This window comes from Phaeoacremonium minimum (genome assembly GCF_000392275.1).
Source record: "Phaeoacremonium minimum UCRPA7 unplaced genomic scaffold PA7_03_scaffold_433, whole genome shotgun sequence".
Taxonomy (NCBI): Eukaryota; Fungi; Ascomycota; class Sordariomycetes; order Togniniales; family Togniniaceae; genus Phaeoacremonium; species Phaeoacremonium minimum.
In genome coordinates, this window is record NW_006921335.1 from 63186 (window position 1) to 78926 (window position 15741).

At 54.0% G+C, this 15741-nt stretch overlaps 4 protein-coding genes across 4 annotated transcripts; 3 read left to right on the plus strand and 1 right to left on the minus strand.

Moving 5' to 3' along the window:
* Positions 1 to 1871: 1871 nt before the first annotated feature.
* On the plus strand, positions 1872 to 4832 carry UCRPA7_5733 (putative ubiquitination network signaling protein; the record flags this gene model as incomplete). The annotated part of the gene is made up of 1 exon (XM_007918277.1): positions 1872 to 4832. One exon carries the CDS (start codon positions 1872 to 1874, stop codon positions 4830 to 4832), a length of 2961 nt encoding a protein of 986 aa, XP_007916468.1.
* A 515-nt stretch (positions 4833 to 5347) lies between these two features.
* UCRPA7_5734 (putative class 3 protein) lies at positions 5348 to 6733 on the minus strand (the record flags this gene model as incomplete). The annotated part of the gene is made up of 2 exons (XM_007918278.1): positions 5348 to 6223; positions 6287 to 6733. 2 exons carry the CDS (start codon positions 6731 to 6733, stop codon positions 5348 to 5350), a joined length of 1323 nt encoding a protein of 440 aa, XP_007916469.1.
* Positions 6734 to 9532: 2799 nt separating this feature from the next.
* UCRPA7_5735 (putative dna polymerase epsilon subunit c protein) lies at positions 9533 to 10776 on the plus strand (the record flags this gene model as incomplete). The annotated part of the gene is made up of 3 exons (XM_007918279.1): positions 9533 to 9541; positions 9608 to 9721; positions 9802 to 10776. 3 exons carry the CDS (start codon positions 9533 to 9535, stop codon positions 10774 to 10776), a joined length of 1098 nt encoding a protein of 365 aa, XP_007916470.1.
* A 1394-nt stretch (positions 10777 to 12170) lies between these two features.
* On the plus strand, positions 12171 to 12611 carry UCRPA7_5736 (putative dna polymerase epsilon subunit protein; the record flags this gene model as incomplete). The annotated part of the gene is made up of 1 exon (XM_007918280.1): positions 12171 to 12611. The coding sequence occupies one exon, from the start codon at positions 12171 to 12173 to the stop codon at positions 12609 to 12611; it is 441 nt and encodes a 146-aa protein (XP_007916471.1).
* Between the last annotated feature and the right edge of the window lie 3130 nt (positions 12612 to 15741).

Here is a 15741-nt window from a genome sequence, read left to right on the forward strand (position 1 = left end):
TATAGGTTCCTGGAGAGGTTGGCATCTTTGCCCACACCTACCTGGGTAGGCTTTCAGTGGTGTCGTTCAACGGTCGTTAATACGTAATTTGGTGGGCAAAAGACCGTGACTAAAGACGAAGCTACCGTTCACGATGGCTGGGCCAAGAGCCTTTTCAGCGCCGGTCGCCGGCCGGAAGCGCCGACCGGCGCAGTCTGTCATCCATCGGCAACAGCCTAATTTTTTTAAAGGTGCGGAAGAGGTTTTCTTTTTTTCTGTTAGCCGTTCTTTGTAGAGGTGAAGAAGTAATCACGGCCTTCTGTGACGACTTGGTCGAATAAAGCCATGAAAGTAATTGAAACGTATCTGACTCGGGGAGCGGTGAATAGGTAGATAATACCTGACAGGAAAACAGGCAGCCTTTTTGCCGCTTGATAGTAGACGCAATTAAGACCTGCCCCAGGCAAGATGAGCCAAAAGGATCACAAGCGTTTGCTCTTGTTTGTGTGCTGTCAGCATGAAAAACGCGGTTCAATGCACCCGGCCGGCGGTGGTCGGTAACCGCAGTCAGGCAAAGTCAAGTCAGTGAGCTCCACCATAACTGAGAGGAGTCTTGGTTAGTAAGAGGTGAGGCGGTAAATGGCTTGATGATGCCCACATAACACCCATAATTGGAAGACCCATCTATTTCTTGTTTTGCCGGCAGAAAAGACTCCCCTCTTCTTGAGGAATGGCAGTCCATAATAAGAGAGAGTTACCTGTACCTAAGAAGTCAGCAGGTGTTGAGCAACCGCGCTCTTTTCTTCAAGTGAGTTGACTTGACGATTGGCTCTAGTACCAGTAGTCCCTGGGCTTGGCCCGTCATTTCCGTCGGTGCCGCGATATCAGGCAGTCCAAGGATGGATGTCTGAGCCAGCTGACAAGGACAAGGACAAGGAAGGAAGATGACTGACACTCGATCCAAGGTATTATGGCATCGTACAATAGAGTACCGTAGTTGCACGGAGGGGACAGTGCGGGATGCTGAAGAGCGGTACTTGAATCATGGAGATGGAGAAATAAGAGAGGGTGAGGCAAGGTACCCAGCCAGAAGGTACCTGTCTTTTGGTGCGGCACTGCACCATTTAACTTGCCTTACAGGTTGCATCTTAGTGACTGGGGCACGCTAAATCGGAAGAAAAGTGACTCGAGCCAGTGGCCGTCAGTGGCCGTGAATCCACTGAGAGTCGGCTAAGTACCGATGCATCCCACCTGGAGGGCCCCCCCTTCCCCCCCCTTCCCCCTTCTTCAGGCTCCTCTTTTTTCTCTCTTCGTCCCTGTTATTCCATTCCGTCCAAGCCCAAGCCCAAGCCTTTTTCCTCCTCCTCCCACTCACCCACCAAAAACATCCATACACCTAACTAATTACCTTACCTACAGTACCAGTCCTTACTTAGGCTCCGATTTCCCTGGCATCGCATCGACCAACTTCCTTACCTCACCACCACAACCCACAGCCCACAGCCCACCTCTCCCCAATTGCCGGCCCAACGCATCAGCATCGCCACTCCTTTCGGGCATCGGGCAGCGACATCACACAACGACGCATGCCGGCATCTACTTTTTTGGTATCGCACTGCCATCGCTAGTGTGGAGCCCGGTGGCGTGCGACTCCAAGTCTGTGACGCTCCCGGATTCGGAACTGCTCCGCCAAGGAATAGAAGAGAGGAAGGAGGGAAGGAAGGAAGGGAGACAAACGAACAGACAGAAAGAGTTGGGAAACTGAAGAGCCACCTCGTTGGACTCGACTCGACTTGCATTCGACTTGCGGCCGTGGACTGCTCAAGGGTACCTTTTGCTGGCTCAGAGACGGTTTCTCCTGGGTCAGCGGAAGCGTACGATCCAGCTAGTCTATGCCTCGCGCCCCTTCCAGCAACAAGCGACAGCAGGGAGCCGCGAGCACTCGCGATACTCGACATGAGAACGGCCTCGTAGGCCCCGGAAAGCGCATCACAAGGCAAAGGAGCCAGAACCCCATTGACGGCAGCCCGCGTCCCGCTGCCGACGACAATGCCGCCGTCGGCCTCGCAGCGCAACCAGCAACATCATCATCAGCCTCAGCTCCCCTCGCAAATGGTTTCGCAAAGCACGACGACGACATGGCCCCCGAACACAGGACCACCGAGTCGTTGCGGAGGGCATCGCTAGGCACATACTCGGAGGCATCCTCCTCCGAGTCTGTCTCCATGCCGAATGGCGTCCACCCCGTCTCGGAGGATGCTCCCATGCGGATTGACGTGAACGCAGCTAAGAACACCAACGTTCACCGTGACACCGGTCCCATCGACTACGCTCTGACTGTCCTCCGATCATGCCCTCTGCACGACACCATTGCTATACTCATCATTCTCATGCAGCTCTCCCCCGTCGCCCTCTCCAGCATATACATGCTCTTCACCCTCCTCACTTTCGTCCCGCCCGTCACCACAAGCTCTGGACTCAGCCTCACCGACATCTTCGACGGAGTCAGTACCACTAGTTTGTGGACACTGATCGTCCTTGATCTTGTCTTCTTCCTGGTCTGGATCATCGTGGGAATGCAAGAGATCGTTCTTGATTTCGCGCAGGTCGTCATTGCCTTGACCCTCGGCGGCGGGGCGAGCTCCAGGGCTGGCACAACACACAACATCTTTTTCTGTGCTGCCCTTATTCTTTTCTCTCATTTTGGTCGGATACCGGCCATAAAACGCTTCACCAAACTTGGGGCTTTATTCGAGGGAGGCCCTTTTGGGTCTCCCGACATCAGCGAGTCTCTTGAAACATCCGTCTCAGCCTATGCAAAGAAAGGTGCCTATGGCTGGGTCAGAAGCGCTTTAGCGATACATATCCTTATGCAAGGAATCGTGCGTTATATAAGGGATTGGTACCTTCGCAGAGAAAAGCGCGACCAGCTCTCACAGGGCCAGCTTGACCCGGAGGCTGGGAAGGGCGCCGCGTTCTCTGGAGATGGCTCCACAGACGGCGTACCCAACACGCCCGACCCCGATATAATCGCACAGACAACTGCAACAGCGGTGTCTAGTAAAAAAAGGCGAAAGCAGAGCGCCCAAGTGCGTATACGACAACCACTGTGGGCTGCTCTTGCAAGTACCAAAATTGTTATGGTAAAAGAGTACGAATTATCACACGCAACATCCGAGTCCGCCGGCTCAAATGCCACCGACATTCACAACCTGGGCAACGCGCCTTTCAACACACAGCCAGAGCAGATTTGGATCTGCTATGTTGGCTGTGATGAAGTCTGTTTCAATACAAGCCACTTCCCGGACATACACTCATCGGGACAGTCCCATGAGAATGGCAACGCCGCTTCGTCCGGTATTGATACAACCAAACCTTTCTATGTTAGAGTGAATAATGCCGTCTGGCAGCCGACACGTATCATCCCAGTCGAGAGTGGGGAAGAAGAAGGTTGTCAAGGTACACGATGGACAGGAGACATTTACGGACTAACACCCATGTCAAAGTATGAATGCGAGTTTGTTAGCACACGAACCGGCGAAGTCCTGTTCTCTACCAGTGTTAGGACCATTCCAGCGAAACTCAGGGATTCTGATATGGGCTCCCGGTCACATGGAACTCCTCGTCAATATCGTCACGAATCGCCGGCCACCACTTTGAAGAACTCTATTGCCGGCATGGAGGCCAAGCTTGCTGATGAGAAGGCTCGTCTCAAGGCTTTACGCAAAGAGAACAACAGGAGGACCAACGCGGCTAAGAAGGAGATCGAAAGGCTAACCACAGCCGTTCAATCGGCTGGCGGGAATGACGAGAAGCTACGCCAGAAGATCGCTCAAAACAGCACGCAGCAGAAGCAGGCAGAACAATCCCTACTTGAACTGGAAACTGAGCTAAAGGAATTGGAGACCATTCCTGAGGAAGTTTTGACCGAATACCGCCAAAAGCAGGATCTGTACAAAGCTGAGAAAGCCCAATACGAAGGAGCCCGTGCCACGTACAAGAGCGTTAAGTCCTCTTTTGATGACGAAGTCAAGGTTCTCGAAGAGGATCAGGCCAGTCTCCAGGCTAAACGCACGAAGATCGCCGCACGTCTGGCCAAAGTCGAGAGCGAGCATGGACGTATAACAGACGCCAATGCTCGCGGACTTGATGAGGTCGACCGTCGCCGACAGGAACGTGCCGCCTACGAGGCGGAACAAGCTCGAGCTGAGCAGGACTATAGTGAACGTTGGGAAGCTCTACGTGCTCGGAATGACGAGAAGACGCAGACTGCCGCCAACATGGCAGCAGCTCTCCAAAGTTACATCAACAACTTCAACCACGCTGACGGCTCCTTTGAAAACGGGCAATACTCGAACACGTATGGTCCTGCTCCGTGGACCCAATCGTCTTCGCATTACCCCAATGCCATGTGGTCACCTGGTAGCTCCGGCGCTCCCGCTCCCGCCATCATGTCCACTGCTCCTGGCGGCCCGCCTCCCCTGTTCCCGCACCAGCAAGCTCCTCACTTCCACTCTCACCCGTTGCCAAAGTCTCGTGGTCGATCTTCCTCGATGCTTAGTGACATCTCTGGATTCACACAATCCACAGATGATGGTGACAACCTCAATGGAAGCAACAACGGCTCGAGCAGCAGCGGCAACAATACGGCATCATTCGTCCCTCCCATCCTCAACCAGGGCTCTCAGCCTTCATTCCATGCTCACCCCAGCATGCGAGGCCCCACCCTGCCATTCGTTCGCACTCGAAAGACGAGCGATGGCGGGTCGGGCTCTGGGTCAGCCCTGAGTTCCGAAGGGAGCAGCGGTAGCCGGAGTGGAGGAAGTGTTCGGGATCCGACAAGTCCCATATAGAGTATCTGCTGTTTTCGTGTGTCTTCTGTAGCTGGCGGATTGGGCATGCCCTCTGTCTTCTCTCGTGGCCTTGAGATCCGGGTTGTGCCTCTGGGCGGACAGACAACTGTGTTGTTCCTGGCTGCTTTCGGGTCGGACTGGTGGTTCATCGGCTAGGTAGATTGGATCAGCGTGTGATCAATACAAAAGTACTTTTGCCTTAATAATTTGTGTCTCTGTGACTTGTGTGTTTTCCAATGTGACTTGACATTAGCCTTCCTCTTGTACCTGTGTTATCGAAGCATTATAAGCAATGACAGTAAAAGCGTGTTCATGAAAGTATAGTTCTGTCTGTATTGGTTGACTACATTCAAACTCCCCTTTGTTATACGAATGCTCCCAGCCGTACAAGACAAGCCAATATTCAAGAGAAGTAAAGAGAAACGCCCCATGCCATCCCAAATGGTATCATCTTGTCATAACATCGTTGCAATATGTCGTTTCATCCTTCCATCTCAACTAGATCATACTAACTACTAATTCCCCTTGCCGGTCACCGCCCCTATCGCCAGGATGTCCAGCCGGCCCGCGTACAGCTTCATGACATGGCACACCGGGTCCCCCCAGATCACGGCGCGCAGCTGCTCGTCCGTCGCGATCTGCGCAACAACGCCCTCGTTCAGCCGCTCCTCCACCGTCTTGCGGCCCTTGAGCCGCGCGCTGCCCCGGGCGTCCCCCGATCGCAGCACGACAATCCGCCCGGCGCTGCTCAGCGTGCAGGGCGGGACTCGCCACGTCGGCATGTCGGCGCGGGAGGAGGATGTCTTGCTGCTGGTGGCGGACTTGCTGGACTTGGCTGACTTGGAGGTCTTGGTGGATGCCAGGGAGCTCTTGGATTTCTTCTCCTTGGGCCCCTTGATGGTGCAGTCGGGTGAGAGCATCGATGTGGGAGGCGACTTGGCCCCCTTTCCGCCCGTTGGCGTCGGCGTCGGCGCGGGCGCGGGCGTGGCGAACAGCTCGAGCAGGCTGCGCACGTACGCCTTGTCAGCGCGCGCAACGGGGTCGCCCTCGTTGACGAAGCTCAGGAACAAGCTCTTTCTGAGCTCGGGGCGGTCGGGCTTGGCGAGCGGGAGCAGCGAGACGGGCGGCGCGCCGAAGGTGACGCAGTGGATGCGGCGGAAGCAGCCCGCCAGGCCGTTGAGCTCGGACTCGGCGGCGCGGCTCGTCGCCAGCATGTGGCTGTACAGCAGGGCCGCGACGGCGCCGCCGGCCGAGTGGCCCGTGATGAGCAGCGAGTACGACGACCGCCCGGGGTCCTCCTCGAGGAGCTGGCGCAGGCGCGCGGCGACGGGCTTGATCATCTTGCGCGCGACGGAGAGGAAGCCTGCGTGGCAGAAGTTGCCTGGGTCGTCCTGTTGCATGTTAGTTGGCTGGATGTTCTCGAGCCGCTTGTCTTAGCTGGAGTGTGTGCTCACCAGGAAGCCCAAGGGCGATGTCGGGGCCATGTTCAGGTTCACGGCCCAGTCCATGAAAGTGGCTGTCCCGCGGATTGCAAACACAATCGTGTTCATGTGGTCCATGGGCACGCTCTTGATGACCATGGCTTTGGTGCCCGTCCTAAAGTCTGAGTCGACATGAGCATCGCGCTCGGCACCACGTGGCTTCTCGTACACTCGTTCAGAGTACTGGGCCGCTAGGCAAAGCAGCGGGTATGTCGGGATATACAGTTTGAGGGGAGGTAGATTCATAGGGAGCTTCGAGTTGGCGTATAAGTCTACCTTTGCAAAGTAGCCACCTGAGATAACGGATGCCGCTACGGCTGTGGTCTGGCCCTTTGGATGATCCTTCGTGGTAGTCTTCTTGCTCTTCTTCGGCAGAGATCGGTCTGTAGTCACAATGGACGGTGGACCCTGTGCAGGCATCACGGCGGGTTGGTATGTGAAGAGATCTTTCTCGTTCCCAACGTATCGATCTCCATCTATCCGGGTCATGACATCGTTGAAGCGTTCTGATATCTGGTCGACCAACGCAGCACTTTGATTCAACAGCTGTGAGCCGTAGCCGTGCCACCTTGGAAGACCATCATCGAAGAACTGCGGGAGGTTACCTGGAATGACTTCATTCGCCAGGTTGACCATTGACATGTTGAGTTTGCCGAGACCTCCGCTACTAGTCTGAGGCCTTTGGGGCACAGGACCTTGAGGCGGCGGTAGAATATAGTAGTGCTGGTTCACGACAACTGGGGGACGTTGATACTGATATGGAGGAGGCGGTTGGCCATTGTTCCATCCCGGAGGCGGTGGGAGATACCCAGCTGGCTGGAATTGCGGTTGAGGCGGACATGCTGGCTCGCCGGTCCAAGGTATAGAGGCCTGGGACGGAGGTGACTGTGGATATGGAGGCACGGGTGGAGATGCCGGTTGCAGGTGATTCACCGGCGGAGATCCAGGAGGAGATTTTCGAACTTTCTTGGAGAAGAAGCCCATCCTCGCGGGTTCGACGGGCTATGTTCTGGTGCCGTGCATGCAGCTGCGAGTGATTACGGCTGATTATTCCACTGAGATGATTTCATTACATGTGTGAAGGAAAGCATTAGCCACAGCGACCAGATTGCCTTCAACGAGAGTAACAAGATGACGATGACACGCGCGGCAAAGCTGCTAGAGAAGAGCCGGAGCGAGGCAATGAAGCACCAGAAGGGTCGTCATGGCCCTTTTCTAAGAATATTGCCCATGTGGAAAGCCGCCGCTCTCGCAGCACAGCGTCGGCTCAAGTGAACAATGTCTAAAGCTTTAGCTGGTGTGCCTTGCCGCATTCGTCCCCGGATCCCTGGAGCATCCCCTTGCAACACCCCAGCTCAGGGCGTTGATTCGCTATCGAGTTCCCTGCTCAGCCCCAATCGGTCGAGTCAATGGCGTCGGGCGAGACGGGCTCTGTGGAACCGTTGGCGAACCGTAGGCCTGAGAAAGCGGCCTGCAAACTTATGCAGGTGACTCTGTAGGTGGAAGCGACGGCTCTCCACAATCATGTGTCTTGACTGGCTTGTAGGTGCTGTTTCACCTCGGCCCTCTGTCTCTTTGGTGGGGTTTCTGGCCTCTCTCAAGCGACTCTGACTCTTGCGGTTGGGGCAGACTGCAGGATGCAGCTGCCAGTAGCCGCCGAGCGTTTAAGAGGAGTGCGGGGTTTGGTTGAATCAGTCGATGCTGCAGCAGCTGTGTCTAGACTAGAAGACGCCATTTCTGGCTGCTCTGGACTTCCAGAGAACAAGCCTTCTGTCAAGGGCGGCCCTGTGTAAGACGGTTGTCTGGATGATTGGGGAAGACACCCCCGAAACGCATGCCGTGATACCCTCGACCTGCCAGTTTAGAGAGAAAGGCACCTCGCCCCAGAAACAATTGACAAACCGCCGTGGTTGAGATCGGCAAGCGAATAAGGGCAAGGTTGCCTTGCACCCACGAGAGTTTCAAGTACAGGCACTTTTGAGCGTTGATTTTCAAAAGCCTGACCCAGCGTAACCTCATCGTCGGTCGGTTAGGATAGAAAGCCTCAAGAAAGCACAAAGGACCCGTATGAGTACCACCAAAGGGATATTCAATGTAATTGTCGAAAGCCCCTGGTCCCCGACAATGACTCAAAAGAGCGGTCATTCGTTGGTAGCTGCAGCTTCACGAGACGAGGCTGGCAAACCTTGCAACCCACATCACGCTAGATCAGGGCTAAGGGACTACCTGCAGCCTCAACACCAAATTGAAAAGACAAAACATCAAGAAACCAGTCATACTTACATCTTCCCCTGCAGATGGCGAGTGGAAGAATTAATTCGTGGACTCTGGCAATTGGCTCCCGCGTTGTATAGTAGAGATATGTCCTGATAGCCTAGTCGAGAGAAGCAAGCAGCCAACCGCGGACACCTCTCCGGTGCCGGAGTGTGCAGATTGGGAGGGCAATGACTATGTCCTCATTTTGAAGACCCTCTTGCCAGGCAGAGTTGATGTGAGTTGTTCCGGAAGGCGGCCTGTGATGATATTGACTGTAGCTGTCACATCACATATTTAGTAGGCTCTCTCCGAGACGAGTTCTAACCTGGTGAGCAACCCTTCAATGAAGAGAGACGATGCGTAGTCAATCGTTAATACGCAAAAGTGCTGTCGCCGCTTTTGTTTCCCACAGATACGATGTATTCGTGGGGGAAAGTGTAATGATCCCGTGGATGCTCAAGATCAGAGGAACAGATCTATCGATAAGGTGTTTTGAGGCCAGCTCTGTTGAGCTGCATCTTGACTTTCGCGCGTCAAGATGGCGGTGTTAGATCCGACACCGTCATATCCAAAACAACAAGACGCTGAGGGCCTGTGCACAAACTTTGCCTGTCGTAGAGAAGGAGCATGTAGAACACGTGGACGGATGCATCTCTTGCAGGAGCGTGGGGTCTTTCAAGAGTTGATTGCTCATGTTTTCCTTGGAGAAGGATCCCACAACTTCGGGTATGGCGTTCTTAGGCGGGCCACCGCTACCGGGGCCCCTGCTAATCCGATGAAACTCGGAGAATTCTTGAACGGTACGTAGTACCCACACCGGGTCGCGGCCGGCTGAATGATATTGCGCCTAAGGAGCATCTCAAACATGGCAATTAATGCATCGCCATAGCTTCTTGTGCACGGAATGCAAAGCAGGCTCTCCCTCACACTCTCCCAGCATCTCGAGATGCCTCCAAACCAGCCATGGACTTCGTAAGTCGCCTCTCTCTTGCGCGCCCCAGAGCCTCAGCTGCTAATCAAGGGTCGCAATAAATATAGTGGTCGCGTCTGCTAGCTCACACACCGTTAAACTCGGAAGCCAACCGTAAGGACGCCGCAAAGGATCCCGTCCGCCGGTTACGCCGCTTCGAAAAGGAATATAGTCAGCTTCTTGTAAGTTCTACTGCTTCATAGCTCTCCACCGCAGCCCTGAAAGTTTCAAACAGCAGGAACAATCCTAACCCAGCTGGTAGCAAACATGGCGAAACGCGTCGAGCCTTGCCCCGGACAGCGAGGACGCCGAGATCATCGAGGTCCGGCTGCAAGAACTGACCAACATCCTCAGCGATGAGTCCCGCCGACCACTGCCCCATCCTTGCATCGCCTTCTCCGCCACGAAGCAGCTCTACATCCCCGTTGCCAAGATCGCGACCAGCTCCTACAATGAGTGGATCATCAGGGAAGGCGTGCTTTTCTTCGCTACGTTGATCGAGAGCGAGGAAGAGGCATTTGTCGAGAGCGATGCCTTCGCCTCCAGCCTGACCAACCTCCTCGTCCGAATCACCGGCGCCAACAGCATCCGCCTGGGCGCAGACACAGAAGCTAGGGTGGTAGAGCTGGCTTTCAATATCACTACCAAGATTAGGCTCGAGCCGGAGATCCTGCCAGCCTGGTTCAAGTCACAGCGCAACCAGCCACAAGAAGAAAGGAACTTAGACAAGCATGGCCAGTTTGAGGGTAGGACCCAAAAGCAGGACTTTCCGCTTTTCTATCTCTTGATGGACTACATCCACCACGAGGGCAAGGTGGGCGACTTCGCACGGACGGGGCTGCTCTACATCATCGAAGCTGCCTCGAACTCTGTGAATCTGGAACAATGGATCGTTGAAAGCGATCTGTCGACTCTCATGGCTACCGGTTTGGGTGCGCTATACAGCCAGCTCAGCAGGAAGCTTGTTATCGACCATCCACCGCAGGATCTACCCCCTATTCTAGCCTTTTCGGACTATCAGCATCCAGTCTCCACATATGAGATTGTATCTTCATGCTCACCCGACTTCCAGGCACACCTCGAAACATTCCTTTCTCATCTGCTCTTCTGGCAGGATGTGTTGAATCATTGCAGGTCCGTGGACGTAAAGTCAACGCTCCTGGAACACTTCCAGGTCATCTTCCTGCAACAATTACTGTATGCCACCCAACCTGCTGAGGTTTCAATGCGTATCTAACTGTGTTCACTAGATATCCTTCATTGCTTGAGTCATCTGATATCGACGGAGGCTCTTCAGTGGCCGTCCTGACATATTTGAGACGTATATTAGAAACTCTAGATCATCCCGACATGATCAACCTAATCTTGCATTATCTACTTGCTCTACCTGACATTATGGCTTCGGCACCGGCAACAAGCCGGAGCTCAGTAAGCTTGGCAAGGAAGCGAAAGTCTATGGATCTAGCTTCAATGATGGCATCCAAGGTGGACACTGTCGGTGATCCTTTGCTTTTCAATCTTGTTGATCTGATCCTGGCATGCCTACGCTCGCAGAGCCAACAGACGATTCATGTGACCCTTCAACTGGTATCTGCCATATTGAGGAGACATCACCGATATGCTGTGATTACGCTCCTCCAAACAGAAGGCCTGCATGGAGATGCTACGCACAGAACGATTGGTGCGCATCAACAAGAGGTCGAATTCCTCATGGCTCTCGCAGGGGTCATCGGCGGCCAGGACAATTTTGACGAGATTTATGACAGCATCCTCAAGGATACAACGATTCGATTAGAAAGCCATCCTTGCTCGCTCAAATTGGTTGCGCCAAAGGTGTCAACCAACAACCACAAACTTCCCGCGATTCCTGATAGCTTGCCGGGCGCACCCCGAGATGTGCGATCTCACACCCTTCGGCCGGACGATCCTCTCCTCAACGTCATTCTTGATCGTCTAGAGACATTCTTCATCAACCCCGTTGATACAAATCTTTCAGTTACCGAGACCATTTTTGACCTTGCGGTCTGTGGATTTGTCAACATTGAGGGATGGATGTTACGCCATCCAGAAAAATATGTGTATGAAGAGGATGATAGCAGTGCAGCGCCTCTGGATGCTCCGGCTCATGACCCAGACTCTCCATCGTATGCCGACTTTGAGAAGCTTGAGGCCATGAAGAAGTGTCGTCGCCGGCCGCAGTGGACTGCAGCCAGCCTTCCCCGACTGCTGAAGATCTTGCAGTTGCTCTCGGACGAGGTGTCTTCCTATAGAGAGACAATCCCACGCTTCGACGATCTCCTGCAACAACGTCGTGAGGCCTTTCAAACAGCCGATACTGCTGGTGCCAATCCAATCCCTGTTCGGAGCAAAAACACGCTCCCAAGCACTCCCAGTCTTGAGCGTACGAGTATGGATGATCCACGAAGTGGCTCGCCCGCCCGACCATCTGCTTTCGGTGGTTTCGCACAACGCATCCTCTCTGAACTTGGCACTCCTAGTCGGTCGAGCAGTCCAAGAGGAAGGAAAGAGGTTGTTCGTGGATCAACGAGTGGGCCGACTCTATCAGGGGGCTATGGTTTCGCGACGCCGACGTCCTCGAAGCCCATACCAGTGCCACCAAAAGAGTTCCCGATGGCTCACGACACGCCTTCGAGAAGCGGCCTTGCGCGGTCATACTCCCCCAACAGCCAGCCCGGCCGCTCCGACTCACTCGACGGTCGGGATCCGGCAGTCGCGAGCCAGTACGCCGCCTTCCAGGCGGTCGACCAGCAGATCCTCGCTCGTCGTGTGGGATTGCCTGCGAAAGTGGAGCCGATCCCTTTGAAGTTCGAGAAAAAGGCCGTTGTTGAGAACGGAGAGGACGGCGAGTCTGCCGAGCGGCCCGAGGCGGTCGTTGATGCTGCGCTGGCATCTGAGGACGGAGAGACGGATGTGTCCTCACCCGTCGAGGACAAGACGGTGTCTGTGTCCCATGTCATTACTAATGTCATCATCCTACAATCCTTCTTGTTCGAGCTGGCAAGCCTGGTGCAGGTCAGGGCGGGCCTATTTGATGAAGTGCGCTTTGCATAGATGGTGCGGGGTGCATGGTGGATGGATAGACCGAGAGATGGTGAGGAGAAGGGGCGAGGGGAGAGAGAGGGGGGATGGAGGGTGTCCTGTCTTGCAACGAATTTTCTTGCCAATACCCCGTTAAACCTACCTTTGTTTGGTTTCTCTTTTGCAATTAGAAGGGTCTTGGCTTTTCATCTTTGGTGGAATTCGCATTGTTTGGCGTCGGCGGCGGCGACGGACATTTGATGAGGCGATGACTGACTGGCTCTCGAGTGTTCTTTCTTTTGGCCCGCGGACCTGGGAATGCGGTCTCGAGGGTCTTTTTGGGCTTGCATGCATGCATATGTGCATCGTGCACGAATACATGACAACAATAGACTTGTTTGCTTCTTATCTTCCAATGAAGCGAGTGTCACGTCGGGCGACTGTCCATATGGTTTCTGTACAACGGTGGAGGCGCCACACCCAACCCATGGGCTCGCCCAGTCACTAAGAGACTCACAAATACAGTATAGCACAGGCGAGCGCCGCAGCGCGTACCTATCTGCAGAGTCCGGCCGTGATGCCGATTCGACGAGGGCCTAGAGAAAGGATGTGGCGCCGTTCTGCGTTCTCCATCTGCATGAAAATGTGGTCATTCCGGTCACGATCATGTGGCAAGCTTGCATGGCGGCGCTTTGCTTCTGCCACAGGCTCCTCTGGCACACTGGTTCATATGCCGTAATCCGGAGTCGTGGGTCACGGCATGCGGGAGCATCTCCCCGGCAATGATTTGACAGGGGGTCACTCGCGTGCACGGCCGATCACGTATCAATTAGGACCTGTCTGGGTTGCTACAGGATCGACCCAAGCCCTACTGGAACCGACAGAATCGCTGAGCACATGTGTGCTTTTAGCATTGCTTTTTCTCGCTCTCTTGGGATTGCTCCCCGGATAACGGATCTAACTGTTTGCAGTAACGCCAGGGTGTTACACGTCTCAACAGGGGTCTCTTGGACGCCATAGAGGTCGAGCTGGAAGCCGCGGCATCGTGCAAGCCACACACCCGATTGTGTGGTGGCGTTTTCGTTGGACAGCATCGGGATGTTCCCTGACTTCCAGTACTGCACTTTGGATTTAATTCAAGATGAATACGGTGAACTACCCCCTGCTCCCTCTAGTATCTGTCTGGACTAGACTGCCGCTTTCGATGTCTTTCCTTTCCTCATCTGGTGACGATGACTAGGTTCTTGCTTGTCCCCATCATACAACATGTATTAATCACCTTTCGAGGCTTTCTAGGAGCAAGAGTGAAGGTGTATCGTCAACCATCTCTTCAGAGATAAAAGGGACGACGGCCCCGTCATGTCTTGATTCTCTATTCCTAGCCTCCTAAGAATTGTCAATGCCTGTTTTCTGTCTTCTCTTGTTGTGTATTGCAAGTCTTTTTGGGACAAGCCTCAAGGAGTTAGACTTTTGTTCTTCCTGTCCCAAGTTGCTGAATACCAGATTCCAATTATGGACCCCCACCCCCAGCCACCGCATCCCCAAACACTTACCATCGAGGGTGACGATGGCAGCTCTGGACAGCGTCAGGAGGAGTTATTCGATCATGGTTGGGGTGAAGCGCAGCTAAACGAGGATGAGATCCAAGATATTAGGGCCCAGAACAACAATGGAAACCCAAGCAGCAGCACAGGGGCCACAAGTGGGAGTTCCGGACAGGAGAGCCAGGCGTCGCCCTAACGAGTTTCGTTCAGGAACTGCCCGTAAGGTTCACCCAAGGCACGCCACCCATTATGATGTCGAAGCTGACCTCGCGCTTGTCAGGATGAGGGCGGCGAATTCTGTGGGGTTGAAGAGGTTGGATTGTCTTCGAGGATTTCGTTTCGAAAAGGGGTGACTGTCGAGATTAACATTTGCATGAGGGCGGCGAGCCTGTTGCTCTTTAGAATTTTAATAAGGAGGAGGTTTTTGCAATATTAGAAGATGTCCCTGTGCCCAAGTCCCTTCGCTCATCAAGTCCGAGCTACTCGTAGTGTCTCGTAACTGCTTTTACCTTATTCCGCGCTCGAACGCAAATCTTAAACATGTCAACAGTCAACTGTATAGCAGCCATCAGGCCCCTCCCTTTCTTCAACGCTTGCTTCAGTCTAGCAGGCCACAACTTGTACAAGATACCGGTACTGTATAGGAGGCAACTTTCGAAAGCGGTTTGGGTTCATTATGCTTATGAGCCAATTTCTCTGGAAGGAGCTTTGTCGGTGGGGGATGGCTCGAGGAGAAGATCGGATCTGCAACTCTGGACTGATATTCTGATACCTGCAAGGTGGGACTCGGGTCGACTTGATAAAAGGGGCGAAGTCGTAGGTGATATGAAGGAGTAAGGAAGGACATTCCGTTCTAGAGAGTCCGTAGCATCGTCCCGTAGAAGGTTTTTCTGACGCTTTGGGCGGTGGCTGCCTCGTAGCGAAGCCGACATCCGCAACCGGAAGACTTTGAGGAGAATGGAAACGGTGCAGAGCGTCTAGAGGAAGGTAAAGACATATTGCCATAGACACAATCAACACAGAATGGCATTGTTGACACAACTTGGCGATAAATCTGACCAGCTCTGAAATGGTGATGTCTTGTTACTGGAGACGGGCAATCATCTCAGGGGCATCGAAGAATCTTGGAAAAGTAGTCTGTTCAAATGTTGTAGAATATTTGAGAGGCTTAAGTCTCCAGGTAAAGGAGAAGAGAGAAGCAAGACCTTCTGCCTTTCCTTTGAGACGTAGTTCTCTTAGGAGACACCCGTTAGGCGATGGTTGCCTCCAGGCGGCGATGCGGCCAACTTTCAGAAGCCGAAATCTGCCTCGCGACCCGTTCAGGGGCTCTACTCTTCTACAGTGCCCCCCTGAGCCCCCCTAAGTCCTCCTCACGGCGGCCCGGTCCGCAAGCACTAATCACAATTGGAACTGTTTCTAGGGCAGACACAACACCTGGGGACTCGGGAATCCCGCCTGTAGCTCACTGTCTGTCATTCCATTCCACCTGCACGTCGGCACGGCAAGAGTTCTAGCTATGCTCGCCATGCCAGCTGATGCCGTCGATCAGAATATTCTCGTCCGTCTCTCAAAAAGGAGGCGAGCGAGGCTTCTCTGTCACGGCCAATGTGCTGCGTAGA